This window comes from Tachypleus tridentatus, chromosome 7 (assembly GCF_004210375.1).
Source record: "Tachypleus tridentatus isolate NWPU-2018 chromosome 7, ASM421037v1, whole genome shotgun sequence".
NCBI lineage: Eukaryota > Metazoa > Arthropoda > Merostomata > Xiphosura > Limulidae > Tachypleus > Tachypleus tridentatus.
In genome coordinates this window covers 164,058,656-164,075,572 of record NC_134831.1, presented here as the reverse complement: position 1 = coordinate 164,075,572, position 16,917 = coordinate 164,058,656, and the positions used below count along the sequence as shown (strand labels likewise).

Genomic DNA, 16,917 nt, shown 5'->3' with positions numbered 1-16,917 from the left:
TGTGGCTCGAATCTTGGATCCTCCAACACGCGTAAACATCCTTAAATGTTGGTGAAAGATTCATTAGAAAACAAAGCTACAGATATAGGTCCCAGAATTATCTGTTAGTATTGTACGGTGGATTGCAAAGAATACAGTAAAATAAATTTTGCAAAAAAGAAAGAAATAAACAAACAGGAAAAAGTTTTAAAACAGATAAACAAAAAAGTGCTAAAAGCAAGTTTTGTAAATTTTTTACATTCACTTAGCTGGCTACATAGTGAGACGTTTGTTTTTACAACCTCACTGAAAAACGGGTAGAAAAATACACCAAGCGCAATTTTCTATTTCCTTCCAAATAAACCCAGATTAATTTAATTATGCTTGTCATATGCAAAAAGAAATATTTAGACAAAATTACTTATAGGATAAAAAATAGTGTTCATAAAAGTAAATATATACGATTTTTTTTTTTTTTTTTGAATTTCGCGCAAAGTTACACGAGGGCTATTTGCGCTTGCCTTCCCTAATTTAGCAGTGTAGAACTAGAGGAAAGACAGCTATTCATCACCTTCCACTGCCAACTCTTGGACTATTCTTTTACCAATGTACAGTGGGGCTATCCTTACTTTATACTGAAAGAGCGAGCAAGTTTGATGTGACTGGGATTCAAACCCGCGACCTTCAGATTACGAGTTGAGCGCTACAACCACCTGGCGGTACAAGACCCCTATAAGTAAATTTATATGAAATTAAAACTTTAATTTTGAAATACAGTTTTTTCATGAACACGCAGTATGTTTTTTTTTACTAAACAACAATATCGACAAGTTTGGGAGTCCGCAAAAATATCTTAAATTAAAGGAGTCCCCGGTAACTTTAGTAAAGTTTGAGAAACGCTGTCATAAGTTATTAACATAAAGCCTATAATATTTCTAAACACAACTTTATTTACATGGTCCCTTAATATCTTCATCAACAGCTGGCGCTGTGATCAATGCTCTAATGAAACTCTGCTAAAACAAAAGAGAAAATTGGTGACAGCGTCCCTTTTATCACGATCAAACACCAGAAGGAAAGTTGTAACACGTGGATTGTGATAAAGACGCTCATGTAAGACAGGGCTTGACATACGTCACGCTAATGGGTTTATTATCATGCCTAAGTTATTTCTAACCTTTTATTTGAATAGTCGTCATTGAGTGATATCATCATGACAGTAAACCTTACGTCACCACCTACTGATTTCAACGTTTCTTGTGGCAACTGGAAAAAGAAAAGAAAATATTTTAAATCTTATTGTATTATATGCCGTATGTAAAGTATTATAACAAACCATATTCACAGTGTTTGTACATATTTCTTATATGTGAATGTTTTCCTGATTCGTGTGTTTGTTTTCACATTTAAATTAATACTATCTTATTTGTACAAGTGTTGCACATTTATTATTATTGATAACGTTACCACGTGATCGCAGCCAGAAAACGTTGTTATTACTATGTCTCCAAAGAGAAATACACTACTTTTTCTACTCTATCTTCATTCAACCACTTTTCAATGGGCTGTAATTCCTTCATTTTCTCTGTGGATTAAATTGAAACTTGGTAGGGTTATACCTTGGTCCAATACACCCAGATATCTTTAACAGTTTTTTTTAAATTTATTTAGGCCTTTTAAATATTTTATGGGTTCAAATTTCAAGCAACCCAAAAATGCACATTTTAGACCCCTGTGCGTTCATATTCAAACAATATAAATCTTTGTATGCCCACGTTCAAAAACGTTGAACTTGCCAGTTTTGAGTCTTTTTACGGGGGGTGGTCAGAGCGCACACAAAATACATATAATTTCTGGAGTTTTGATCAATTGCTCGGACATATGTTGACCAATTTCATTGGAATTGAGTGTAAAAATATCTTTTCTCAAGTACCTAATAGTGATAGAGACAGTTTTCGATTTCTCTGGTATCAAAATCGACCATATTTGTATTACGTAGAGGAGACGTATAGCATTCGCTCGCGAATGTCGACCTCTTTAACTTTTAATTACATCACCTGTTTTGTTCCGCTCAGAATGGACTTGTGTTCACTCGGCATGGTTACTTCTTGAAAAAGCCGTAAGATGAAACGTTGTGGAAATAAAAAAAATTCATTGAATTCTAACTGTTTCTCATTATTAAACATGTTTATGTTCCAGCAAGGACTAACTACACTACGCTACCTGAATTAAAATGTTTGATAGTCCAAATATTCAGGTCGAGTTCGCGACCTGCCGTTAAATAAATGTGACTATTCAGGTTGGATTCACGACCTGTCCTTAAAGTACACGTGACTATTTAGGTCGAGTTCGCGACCTGTCGTTAAATAAATGTGACTGTTCAGGTTGGATTCACGACCTATCCTTAAATACACGTGACTATTTAGGGTGGGTTCGCAGCTTGTCGTTAAACAAAAGTCAGGTGAAGCTTGCAACTTGTCCTAGAGCAGGGGTTCCCAACCGGTGGGTCGCGACCCCCCAGGGAGTCGCGAAGCCTTGCCAGGGGAGTCGCGTAGCCTTGTTAGAAGTAGCTTGGGATAACATTAATTTTATTTCATCAATTACATTTTCATGCTCTTACATTTTTTTGTTTCTGTGCAAAGCAAAACGTGTGCTACGTTAGTTCATTGTCATTAGGTGATATTATGGGTGTATGTATGTGTCTGCAACTGTATGTATGTGTATACTAGTGAGTAGCGAGTATGTGAGTGCACGCGCATGTACGTATGCTTGTGTGTCTGTTTAGCTGTGATTAAGTGTGTGTATGCTCGCTGTCGACACGTGAGTCACATGTCCGTTGCTGATTGGTGGATGACGAATCGCGCGACTGGCCACGCTCCCTTCCCTCCCAATACTTACCCCATCATTACTCTACCTGCACCCCCCACAAGTAGTCAGTGTAAGATCTACAGTTGCCAAAGCGTTCATTATTCAACATTTTTATTTTAGTTTAACAAGGAGATAAGTAAGCAGTAGAGGTGAGTTTTGTCCATGGCTAAACGGCGCAGATACTCAGAATGCTACCTCAACATTGGCTTCACCACTGTGCTCGCCAACGACGGCATCGAGAAACCACAGTGTGTTTTGAAACATCCAGAACACGCAAAGAAGGGTTTGGATTTCTTCAAAAGGCATGAACGGTGTCTTAAAAGCCAAAGGATCGATAGAAGTGGGTCGTTTCAGTAGCAGAGTGCAGCCGTAATGGAAGCTTCACATGAGATTGCATTCGAAATTGCTAAACAAAAAAAGCCTCACACGATTGGAGAAACACTTCTTAAACCCTGCATGATGAAAGCAGTAAATCTTATTCTTGGAGAAGCCAGTGCAAAGAAGATGCAGCAAGTATCCCTGTCAAATAATACTATACAGAGGCTCATTTCTAAAATGTCTATGGATGTGAAGGAACAGGTTTTGACTGAAATCAAGGGTTCCCCTTTGTTCTCCTTTCAGCTCGACGAGTCAACAGATGTAAGTTCATGTTCTCAGTTGCTTGTCTTCGTGAGATACATTAATTCAGGTGACATCAAAGACGAATTCTTATTCTGCAGTGCACTTGAAACCACAACAAAAGCTGATGATGTCATGGAAAAGTTTCAACTTTTTTTCAAGACGAAGATCTTCAATGGGAAAACGTGTGTGGGGTTTGTACGGATGGGGCACCGGCTATGCTGGGATCGAAATCAGGATTCCAGTCGAGAGTGAAGAAGCTAGCACCTCAAGCAAAGGGCATCCACTGCATGATTCACCGATATGCTCTCGCCAGTAAGACTCTCCCTGCCTCTCTGCAGGTAGTGCTTGAATCTGTAATCAAAATTGTAAATTATGTGAAGACTCAAGCACTCAACACTCGCCTATTCAAAGAACTATGCAAAGACACAAATGCTGACCACGAAGTCCTTCTCTTCTACACAGCAGTACGTTGGTTGTCGAAAGGAAACGTTATCGTGTCTTTGAAATGAAAGATGAAATAAAGCTATTCCTGGAGACTCAAGAAAGGAAAGATCTTGTAGCTCACTTCGAAGATGAAGCATGGAATAAAAGGGTTGCGTACCTAGCCGACATTTTTGACCAGCTGAACAAGCTCAATTTGAAGCTTCAAGGAAGGGAAACACATGTTCTCCTTTTTCAAGATAGTTTTCGGGCCTTTGTTTCCAAACTGCAGAACTGACGTCGGAAAACCAATCTTGGAAACATCGCTATGTTTGAAAAACTTTGTGGAGTGACGGGTGAGTCTCAGATCCAACTGGATCAGTTCCTCAAGAATGAGATTACCGAACATCTTCAGTCTCTAGAAAAGGAAGTCGAGCGTTACTTACCTGAGCTATCACAGGAACAGGAGGCCCTGGTAAGGAACCCATTTTGTACTGAACTTGATGTATCCAGCATCCCATATGATATCCAAGATGAATTTCTGGATCTAAGGAACGACTCTTCAGCTCGTGATCTCTTCAAGGTGAAATCCGTGACTCAGTTCTGGTGCGCTATGTATCAGTCATACTCCAAAATCAGCATGATAGCTTTACGTGTCCTTGTTCCATTTGCTTCTACCTACTTGTGTGAGGCAGGATTTTACACTCTTGTCAATATAAAAACAAAGAATAGGAACAGATTGGATGTTGGAGATGGCATGAGACTGGCTCTAACAAACGCTCGACCACGAATTTCAAAGCTTGCTGCTGAAATGCAACATCAGGCATCTCACTAGCTGGGTTGGATAGCTGTTCAAACCTATGTTAATATTATTTTAAGAAATATATGTTCATTTTGTGAATTCAGGTTGGACCAATGTGATTTAATTTGCTAATAAATAATTACAGCATTTTTAAATATGTTTTTCAGATGTTTTTTTCCCTCTCCTTCACAGAAAATAAAAGAAAAATTAAGCTGCTGATAGTAAGCCCTAAGTAGGGGGTCACATGGGTTTCAAACTTTTAGGTAAGGGGTCGCGAGTGCCAAAAGGTTGGGAACCCCTGTCCTAGAGCATGGTTAGTGTGCTCGACTTGTAATCTGCAAGTCACAGGTTCGAGTCCCATCACTGAACATGCTTGCTCTTTCCAATGAATCCCACTTTTCTTTGGAAAAGATGAGTAATGTTAACCAGTTGCTTTCTTTCCAGTTTTTCATTCTTAAAATAGGGACTGCTACCGAAAAATGCTCTCTAGTGGATTTGCGCGAAGTTCGAAAACAAAGAAACGAAAGAGACCCGTCCAATAATAAATGTCACTATACAAGCCGGGTTAGCGACCTATCCGTAAATAAATGCCACAGAAGATGTAAGCTTAATGAATAACTGAGAACTGTTCAAATGAGTAGGGTACTCCAAAAGTGGGTAGCGTGCCCGGACTATGAATCTGAGAATTCATGGTTTGTGTTTACCTGAAAAACGTACTCTGTACCTTGGAGCTGTAGATATACCAGAATAATGATGGTCTTAAATCCCACAGTTCGATTAGACAAGTGTTGATGATAGTTGCTACTGATTAACTACATTTCCTATAGTATATCAGTTGAAATAAGGGGCAGTTAACACGCACAGCGCTTTTTTTTTTCCTAAATTCTGAAACAAACAATCACAAGCGCTTTAATCGACTTGCACCAGTAGCTTTTCAACTGATATTCAGAAAAATCAGTTATTTCCTTAATACGCTACTACACTTAAAATTAATTAAAAATTCCCGATCGCAAAAACGCCCCAGATTTAGGGACAAAACGTCGCAGCTGAGAAACAGATTGGAGTCTCCAGACTAGGTAACCATTTACAATAATACAATCTAAAAATACTTCTTCTGATTGAAAAAATACAGGTCACAAGTTAAATCTGTAAAACGCCTTGTCAGGAGCATAAACATAAAGAGAAAGGTTCCTTTGTAGATGCTGCTTACCTTTGGATTCTTGCCCGAATAAAGCAAATCATATTAACTGGAAATGAAGCAATGATGGTGAAAGTCAAAAAAGGAGAGTAATAAAAAGGACAACTGACCTGAGAGGTCAAAATAGAATTACATTAGAAGAAAGCAAGGTGTGTGATATTTATTTTGGAGAATATGGAAACGCTGGAACTTCTAAAACCACTACTACTATATAAATCTGTATCTTTTTTCATACTTTATATATTTCAAATTTTAAGCTTCTGAATAGTAGAGTCAGTTTATATCTACCAAGCAGCGCCTTATGGGGCATATTTCTAAATTTGGCGCGGCGCCCCAAGAGGGTTTTATTTTGCGTGACTGGTGGTCTTAAGAACTCCCCTCCCCTTTTTTTTAATGTGCCGCACAACTATTATACCTGTTTTATTTTGGGTTATTATTGCGTAAATATAAAAACGTTCTACTGCTCTTGATTTATCTGCATCCTTTGTACATAAAATTCGGTAAAACTCACGAAACATCAATTTTATTTAACTCCTCTGTTTTACTTTTTTGTGAGTTGACTCATTGAAGTGGGTTATCTTATTTAAGCCCGCGTTAGAGGTTGAACACCTGATGTTACCGTTAACATTTTCAAGTTTACCTCTGATCAACGAGAGGTTTGTTTGTTTTGAATTTCGCGTAAATCTACTCCAGATTTATCTAGCGTTAGCCGTCCCTAATTTTGAAGTTATAAACCAGAGGGAAGACAGCTAGTTAATACCACCCACCGCACTCTTGGGCCGCTCTTTTACCAACAAATGGTGGAATTGACCATAACATTATATTGCCCCCACAGCATGTTTGGTGTCACGGGGATTCAAGCCTGCAACCCTCAGATTACGAGTGTAATCACTTGACCATGCGAAGCTCCTGAAGTACTGATCAGAGGGAAGCCAGCCGCCAACTAACAACCCTCTATGTGGCTCTTTGGTTCGAAAAACTGGAATGGTCGTTACTTTTAAAACACGTCCACAAGTAACACTGACGGTGTATAGTGTCTTCAGAAGCAGCACTTTTCTCGGACTTTTCGACCAGCAGTTTCACATGCCAAAAATTAGGGCACTCCCGAACTTCTAAAAGGATATTTGGCGAGTTCATACAATACGAGTTTTTAAAGTTATTTGCATACACACTCCGGGATATAAAGACATAATTTGAAAAAAAAACAACTTTAATCAGGAATACATAAATCGATGGTTTTTAAGTTCCCTCAAAACAGACTGTTGTCCTCTGTCGGGAATTTCTTCTTACAGATCTTCAATTACCATGAACGTATTTGTTTTCGAATAAGTTACAAAAACAAGACAACATATCACTTTAAATATTTAGCAATGAGCTACTTTATTCTATATCGACAGAAAAGCGGTCGTCAGAGCTATTTTCTTAGTTTACATTAAAACGAAAATATTTGAAAGAGAGAACTTACCACTTCCCTACATATGTCAACAGGGGAAAAAGTATCGTTGGTCCACTGACACAGGTGACTACAGGCAACACACATATTATGCAAACACGAATTGTACCATGTGGGGAGAGAGGGACCAGGAGAATGGAAATGCTCACCCACAGAGAGAAGCCTACAGTAGGCGAGACAAGGATAGGCAGAGAGCCAACGACAATTAACGGAAGGTCCAGCCGGTATTCCACCGGTTGAGCTGCCGATTCCAAAATTGCTTTTTCCCCACATGCGCATTCACTCCTTTCTCCAATTAACACGAAACAAGGTGGATTCATTTATCAGTTGAACTAAGTTAATTCATTCGCTTGCCTTTTTCACAGCCTGAGGGCATCTACGGATTTAATACATGAAAGTTTCTAGTTGTTAACACAGAAGGAGTACCTGTTGCGATGATTTATTAATTTTGACACTTTATATTGTAATTCAAGTTTAGGACAGCACTGCTGAAATTTAGTGACGGAACAAGCACGTGCACAGCAGTCAGGGATGTTTCGGTTTCATGGGCTAAAATTGTTCGTGGAGGCTTGGGTCACTCGAGGGGTGACTTTATTCACCCTGCCCACACTCCACACTACCCAGTTTAAGTAAGGAGACGTGTCAACGTTTATGATTATTCTCCCATAGTCCTGTGCAATTGTTTGCCATATGAGGATATAAGATTGTGCAATAATGAAGGCTGTAAATATATATATATATATATATATAAGACGTAGAGGTACACACACGTCCTGAATGATAACCGAAAGCGCCTATAAGAAGCTCTACCGGGGTTGGTTGGCGACGGCACAGGACTTAGTTGCTAGGCCGTCTCTGCCAGGATTGGAAAATTCGGTAGAGGCATGCACGTGAATTGAGAACAGACTTGCGCAGTAAAGAGTTTATGTAGAGGTCAACAACAGAACGCACGAAGCAAGCGAAATTTATACTGACGACAAAAAAAAATCTACTGATATTGCAAAGTCTAATATTTTCACAACGATTGATATAAGGACAAGGTGTGTTTTGATATAATCACTATCGGTACAGTATATACCCTACACGTGCATGCTCTCACCCATGTATACTGCAATGACCATGACTTCTGTGTAAGGGCGTAGAAGTGGTGGTTTTACCACATACCAAATATAGACCGCTAGGTGGCAAATATAGTAGCAACTGAAGGCCTGAGTACTACAGCTTTTTTTTGCCTATACATATGAAATAAAGCACGTGCCTAGCTTCTGCCAGTAAACGGTTAATAATATTCAGGGTCAGTACAGACAACAGTTCCATGAATCTCTGACTGACAAATGAAATATCTCAATAAAAGCCAGTCTCCCCCCTTTAAATGCTAGCAGTTTTATAGGGGTGGGTGGAGGACAATTCCAAAGAAATATAAGCTTTGTTGGAAAACATATCATACATAACACTAACGTAGAAAACGGTACTATTCAATACGCTCTTTGTTTCATAATTATAAAAGTAACAGTCGGTCCTGTTATTCTGCCCAAAACCGGACAATTGTTGCGTCAGTAGGTATTTTGGACGGTAGGGAGGAGGTTGAATATGATGCCATTTAAGATTTAAAAATACCAATACTATGATCATTTTCCTGTATTCCACAACACTACTGAATTAGTCGCAGATTTATTGAATTAACAGTGTTCTATAAACGTCATTGCAAATACGGTTTACGTAGATCAGTTTGTTTAATTTTCTGATTAAATTTCAGAGTTTTATTGAGCGAAAGTCTGGGAGAATGGTACATTAATACACAATCTGTCTTTCAAGCATAAGCCAGTCAGGTTAACTATATGAAGTACGGTATTTCAGTAATTTCGTGATGACGAAAAACCCACCTGTAGTAAAAATGTATCTCAGTATGGCTGGTATGAGTATTAACACTTTTACTAAAATAAAGCAGAGAACAACGTTTCGACCTTTTTAGGTCATCTTCAGGTTAACGACCTAAGAAGGTCGAAACGTTGTTCTCTGCTTTGTTCTGGTAAAAGTATTAATACCCATACCAACCGCCCTTAGATACATTTCAGTAATTTGCAATACTGTTGTATTCTGAGACCCTGAAAAATTTTAAAGCGACATCTCCAAACAATCAAAGCAACTGTCATTAAACAATCACTCTTGAAAAGGCCTGATGTTGGGAAAGAATAGCTAATTTAATTTTCAAAGTTTGTGAAAAGTATATAATAAAAAATGTGACTGCCTGTTTCTATCAAGTAAGATGGTAACATAACTGATAGTTATCGATAATTTACGAAACTATTGATAGGTTTGGTATACATGACTGCACCAGCAAAACGTAACAAAATAACGTAAACTTTCGCAGTGCAAATATTTGTAGCTATAGCACCCAAAGAAGGGCATTGAGGACATTCCATCTATCAGACATAATAAAGATGTGAGTGCTAGAACCTACAAAGTCAGATTTCACTGCTTCTCAACGCCTATAGCCGGTTTTAAGTACGGTAGTTACCCCTAAAGATATCAAAATAGAAACTTGACACCTGGTAGCATCAACCACACTTTCTTTCTATCAAAAAACATTTCCCGGCCTCCACCCTTGTCTAATTATTATATATGATATTAAATCAAGAACTATAAATATCTTACCTGTATTATTCTTCCGCTACGAGTTAAATTTGTTAAACTGCATGATATACCGAACTCATATAGGTCTAGCAGTCATAGTTATAATAATAAAATAATGCACACAGTAATACATGACGTCACAAATCATAAACTCATCTAGATAGTTCTGGTATAGATAATTGTGAAATGTATACACACATAAAAATATAACTTATCGAACGCGAAAGAGAATATATTGGCTAGGCCTAACTGCAATTTGTACTTTTTATACATAGTTTGGTTTTAATTCTTTGAAAATTAATGTAAATTAAAATTACAATATAAATCAAAGTTACTGAATGCACGTGATTACTTCATTTAGAAGTACATTTTGGGAGGTAGGAGGGTTAACACCATTGCCAAACTTCAAGTGCGCATACTTCTGATCGGAACAATGGTAATATTTCATTGCTTCTTAGGCCTACGTCCCTTCTACACCATCTAATTTCCTCGAGTTTGTTTTGTTTGTTTTGGAATTTCGCACAAAGCTACTCGAGGGCTATCTGTGCTAGCCGTCCCTAATTTAGCAGTGTAAGACGAGAGGGAAGGCAGCTAGTCATCACCGCCAACTCTTGGACTACTCTTTTACCAACGAAAAGTGGGATTGATCGTGACGTTATAACGCCCCCACGGCTGGGAGGGCGAGCATGTTTGGCACGATTCGGGCGCGAACCCGCGACCCTCAGATTACGAAGCGCACGCCTTAACGCGCTAGGCCATGCCAGGCCAATTTCCTCGAGAGGAAGCTGAAAACTGCCAGGAGGGGTCATCTGTTTTAACCACTCGTACTGCAATACAGTAATATGTTGTCTGTCAGACAGTCAGTAGAGGTTAAAATAAAATAAAGTCACATAAGGGACGCTTAAGGTTGCAGTTTGTGCTGTCATGATGACACCAGTGAAATATGTGTATGTCCAAGAATCACGAAAAGAATTATGCACTATGGAGGCTAAAACACAGCATGAAATATATTACAACTAAAACTATTTGTTATTGTTCATTTTGGTTTTATTTACTCTTGAAAGAAAACAATTTCGGGGATCCTCCGCAACTACATCTAGTATATATATATTAATATATATCTAATAGTATTAGTCATTCGTTCCGAAAACAGACATAATTATTCTAGTTAATGCTATTCTGTGTAAACTTCTTTTTCACATCGGTTTGTTTAACTGTCTAGCGATTGAAATATTGACACAAATATTTATTTAACCAAATGATCTGAAGAACAGAATGGTTTGGTTTGAATTTCGCGCAAAGCTACTCGAGGGTTATCTGCGCTAGCCGTCCCTAATTTAGCGGTGTAAGACTAGAGGGAAGGCAGCTACTCATCATCACCTACTCCAGCTCTTGGGTTACTCTTTTACCAATGAATAGTGGGATTGACCGTCACATTATAACGCCCCCACGGCTGGGAGGGCGAGCATGTTTGGTGCGACCGGGATTCGAACCTGCGACCTTCAGATTACGAATCGAACGCCTTAACCCACCTGGCCATGCCGGGCCATATTAACATTATTACAGATCTTTTTTTTTCGAAAACGATCGACAACTTTGTCAGATGATTGGTTTAGAGTATTTTCAGCAGTATAAATCTTCCAAGTTCACTTATTTAATGCTATTGTAGAAGTATTTGAAAGGTTTGACAAGTTACAAAAATTTAAAATTGAGCTTTGTCTTCAGTGTAACTTGTTGAAAAGGTTATTCTATACTTGAATCATTGTGCAAATGAACCCTCTAAAACCAACGTATTACTGTTCTCTACCAGTAGAGGTTCACATATTGCATCATATTGACTAAATTGATGTTTCCAACTATCGCAACACTCAACATAAAGAAATGATAAAAGCAAATATATGAAATCACTAATTTCTATGTAAGATAAACCCTAAAAGTAACACTGCACAACAATTTTTTGAAAAGTTTTGCTTCCTGAAAAGTTTATGCTGATTGTGACAGGTACCTGGTGGGTATACACAAATATAGTTTTGGTTTTGCTTCATCAGGTAGGAACTCTGAGAAATGGATAGTTAACTGTTTACCGGCAATAACGTATTTAATTGCGTTTATGTTTCTAATACGCTATTAAGTTCAACATAATTAAAAGTGTTTTGCTCCTGATATACGTTTGTATTCAATGTCCGGTGCATCACGTTGCAGTGTCGAACAGTAGTCAGCAAGCATTAACGGATTCCAGTTGCCCTGATATCGTTTTTCCATCGTAGCAATGTCCTGGTGAAACTAAAGATTTCAATGAAACGGTACGTGATGGGCAAATTTGGATGTGCTTTTCGTGATCAGCAGCCAAAATTCTATAAGGAACACCCAACAGTGTTCAAGAAGCAAAAACTTTATTGTGCAGTGTAATTAATGAAATTAATTTTAATTCTGATCAGGTTTTCTTTGTGATTCACGTTTATTATTATGAATTATGTTAATTAACACAGTCATTGATTCGATTAGTAATTCTAAGCTGAACGTTAGTTTCCTTAGAAGTTTCTGAACATTACAGCAAATTTACAAAATTTTCATCATCGAACATGCCTGCCCTTTTAGTCGTGAGGACGTTATAAAGTGACGCCTATTCGTTGGTAAAGAGTAGCTCAACAGTTGGTGGTTTTGACAAATGCTTTCTCTAGCCTATTCAAAATTAAGAACTGCTAGCGAAATTCAACAACATAAAAAAAACAAAAAGTTTGTTTGGTTTGAATTTCACGCAAAGCTACACGAGGGCTATCTGCGCTAGCCGTCTTTAATTTAACAGTGCAAGACTAGAAGAAAGGCAACTAATCATCACTATCCAACTCTTAGGCTACTCTTTTACCAACGAATAGTGGGACTTATCGACTGAAAGAGCGAGCATGTGTGGTGTGATGGGAATTCTAACGCGCAATCCTTGGACTATGAGTCGAGTGCCTTAACCACCTGGCCATGTCAGGTCAAACAAAAAAGAAGAAAGAACAAGGTGAATATTTACAGCTAAACCTTTCATGGACAGACGAGGTTTTATCTTTAAAGGATAACAAAAATAACAATATCACAAAGAAGGTAATAAATTTAACAAATTTCTCGCCCACGTGTCATGCGAAAACTACATATGAAGTAAATGAAAAATGTTGAAAAATTTTATATTAAAATAGAAGGTAGAAAAAACATATACTACATTTCTATTGGGAACAGATAAGACATGCAGAATATTATATATATATATATCACAAATCCCCTTATTTACTTTATACGCGTGACACATTAAGGCCACATTTGTCAGAACTGCGACATAATAATCGGGGTAAAAATCTCATATTCAAAATTTAAAAATTCCACTTTAAATAAATCAAATAAGTTGAGTACTATTTATTTGAGAATATTTACATTATTAGTAAATTAAATGCGCATATATTGCCAATAGAAAACATGCAACGTAATTTCTTTTAAATAAATGGGGAAACATAACCTAGTACAATATAAAATCACGAGCTTTAAAATAAAGTTTCGAAATGCAAATTCTATTAATTTACTATATTTTTAAGTGCACTACAATTTAACAACTAAGTGGAATTGTGCGTCATATTGTTAAGTACCCGGGGATTCCAGCCTGCGACCCGCTGACTGCGAGTCGAGCACTCTAGCCACTAGGCCAGTGTATCCCAAACTTTCTCGGTTCACGGGGCCCCTTGGCAAAAAGAAAAACCTAACAGTTCCATTTATTAAGTAATTAGATCCAAACTACTTAATAAGTATTTATCTCCTAACAACTTAGTAGCCTTTTCAAAGAATAATACACGTACATTGAAAATAAAACAATATTTTTATTTCGTTTTTTAAGTAACCACAATTACTAATGGGATGTGTGAGCCTGTTGGGCACTGTACAGCTTCTCAAACCTTGGAATCAGACTGGACACCGCCACCCACATTTCCTGTTGCACATTGATTTTCGCGTGGTACTTGCTTTTTATCACAGCAACCGTCGAAAACCCAGCTTTGCAGAGATATGACATCGCAAATGGAATTAGGATTCGCTGAGCTTTAGGACTTAGCAGCGGATATTCATCTATCCAAAACTCAGTTAATTTCATGCTGCCAAATTTTGGTTTTAAAGTCTTATCGCAAGACAGCTCAATAAGATTTTCTTCTGAAAAGGTAAATTCAGATGGGGCCTTAGCCTTGAATGGGTCTTGGATCCATGCAAACTTCTCCATATCTTCAGAAAATAATTTTCCAACCAGTCACTGAGCTGTGTTAGGTGCTCTTCAAAAACAGATTTTAGTTCGTGGGTCAAATCAACTTCACTAGATGCAACAAACTGCTGCAATAGGGTGAAACAGTCTTTGCCACCATTTTCATTCATTTTTCTTCTCCAAAGTAGCAACTTTTTTCTGACAGATGAACCTTTCTTTGCGAGTTTCAGAATATAAGTGTTACTTCCCTGCAGAGAGAGATTTAACACATTCAGTTTTTCGAAGAGATCACACAGACGTCGTAATTTTAATAAAAAAATTAGTATCCAAGAAGTTTTTAGCACATTCTTGTTCTTCTTCTTCGAGATAAGAGTAGAGTTCCTGTCGTAATTTGAATACACGTAATTTGCTGATCACCAACCATAATGTTCACCATATTCAGTGCAGCCGGTAAAATCAGTTCTTCTGCGATGGTGTGAGGCTTTTCACATTTCACGACTCTATAACCCACCTTGTACGATGCTAACAAAGCATTGTTTGGTATTGATGCTTGTTTCAAAAATGTACCTTTTTGTTATTTCAATTCTTTTTACTTTCTGGTAAAATAATCACGGGATTTACTAGCCATGTTAAAATGATTGGTCTCTAAGTGGCGTTTTAGTTTACTTGGAAGTATATACTCTGGAGCCCAAACTCTTAGACATAATACACACTGCGAACACCCTTCATGATTGACATCTACCGAAGTAAAACTAAAATATAAATAACTACCGTCATATTTCCGCTTCTTCACAACTTTGCCACTGGACTGTGGTTTGCCATCCTTTTCTTCATTCCCACACTTCTTTTTAATGTTCAAAAATCTTTCCATTTTTATGCACAAGAACTAAAAATTAACAAAATAATTCACTGAACTTCGCAAACCCCCTTCAGTTATTTCGATTACTGACGGGCCCTGAGAGTCGACAAAATCTAAGAAACGAGAAATTTCGAGAAGTTAATAGCGTAGCGTGTGTGTGTGTTTTCTTATAGCAAAGCCACATCGGGCTATCTGCTGAGCCCACCGAGGGGAATCGAACCCCTGATTTCAGCGTTGTAAATCCGGAGACATACCGCTGTACTAGCGGGGGGCGACTAGCATAGCCGAAAGTACAAGTAAACAAAAACATATCGTAAACGTTTGAGAACGTCATCGAAAGGATTGTAGCGCGACCTCATGTTAATACTGTGAACTACCTCGTGCTTGTAGTTCGCGCAGTGTCCGACAGATGTTGATATCGTTGTGTTTCCCTCGAAAATTTGAAATATCCCGTGGCGCACAGTTTAGGAACAACTAGGAAAAAAAGCGCCTTGGAACGATAGGAATAGGACGTTCTTTGTCTGGCTCTTGTTCAAAGCGATTTAGGCTTAAAAGAATTTGAATTGAGAATATACGAAGAAGCACTTGAATTTATTATATATCTTATCAGGACAGCACATTACTTGAAGAAATCACAGAGGACTGCTGAAATCGGGAACAGAAGAGCGGGAAACCAAAGACAACAACTACGGGTCCAATAAGACCAGCAAAAGAAATGGCGGGAAAAGCCGTTACGGCTCAACAAAAAACTAATGCAGGTAAGTCAAGCGTAACTGGTGGTAACGATATTAATATTTCCCCATTGCAAAGAAATATCCTCCACTTGAACACAATAACACCATTGCACATACAAATAAGGAAATAGCCGAAGCTTTCAAGGATCAACTCCAAAATACATTTAAAACTCACACAGATCCAGATATGAATACATACTTCTACAATAAAGTCACTGATCACATAGCAAACAATAAACATAAATATGAACCAATATTTCCAGTAAACATAACTGATACAAATATAAGTTCTAACACTGATTATGAAAGCACATTACTAACAAATGAAATATCCTTACATGAAATACTAGAAGCTATAAAAAACACCAAAAACAAAGCGCCAGGAGAAGATGAAATACAAACTATTCTCCTAAAAAACGGCACTCCGAAATTGTTTGACCACCTAAATTCACTATTTAACTTATCGCTATCCTCAGGATATATCCCAGTTTCTTGGAAGCTAGCAAATATATTAATGTTCCATAAGGAAGGAAAACCAGCGAATAAACCAAATAGCTACCGACCAATCAGTCTGACCAGCTGTGTTGGCAAAATTCTCGAAAGAATAATAAGTAATAGACTCTCCACATTCTTGGAGATAACATCAAAATTACCAGAAGAACAGAATGGATTCAGAAAATTTAGACAAACGACAGATCATTTAATAAGATTAACCGAAACCATAATAGATAGTTTCAACAAAAAAAAGAATGTACAGTCGCTTGCTTCCTCGATATCGAGAAAGCATTCGACACCGTTTGGCACGATGGTCTAAGGTTCCGAATGAATGAAATGGAACTACCGCGAGGAATTATTCGCTGGTTATCTAACTTTCTGGAAAACAGAAAATGTAGAGTAAACGTAGAAGGAACTTTTTCCGAATACTTTACTCCACTAGCTGGTGTCCCACAGGGAGGGGTGGTTAGCCCTATACTCTTCATCATGTATGTAAACAATATGCCGTTGAAGGATCCAAATCATGGATTCTCATCACAGTTCGCAGATGATGTGGCAATCTGGAAAAGTGCTGCAACACCCACGATAGCAGCTACAAACATACAACCACAATTAAATAGAATTAGTGAATA

At 37.8% G+C, this 16,917-nt stretch overlaps 1 protein-coding gene across 6 annotated transcripts in view; it reads right to left on the bottom strand.

Annotated features, from left to right (window-relative positions):
• LOC143257089 (phosphatidylinositol 3-kinase regulatory subunit alpha-like) overlaps positions 1-8,468 on the bottom strand; it is a 72,883-nt gene extending 64,415 nt beyond the window's left edge. For 3 of the 6 annotated variants that reach the window (XR_013031677.1, XM_076515303.1, XM_076515299.1), the window contains exon 1: positions 7,354-8,468. Coding sequence is in view for 3 of the 6 variants with exons in the window: in XM_076515303.1 (XP_076371418.1) it covers positions 7,354-7,620 (267 nt within the window). In the remaining 3 variants the exon portion in view is untranslated. Of the gene's footprint in view, positions 1-1,156; positions 1,246-7,353 lie in introns of all 6 variants that reach the window. The other 3 variants (XM_076515304.1, XM_076515300.1, XM_076515305.1) reach the window with 3 other exon arrangements.
• Positions 8,469-16,917: the final 8,449 nt, after the last annotated feature.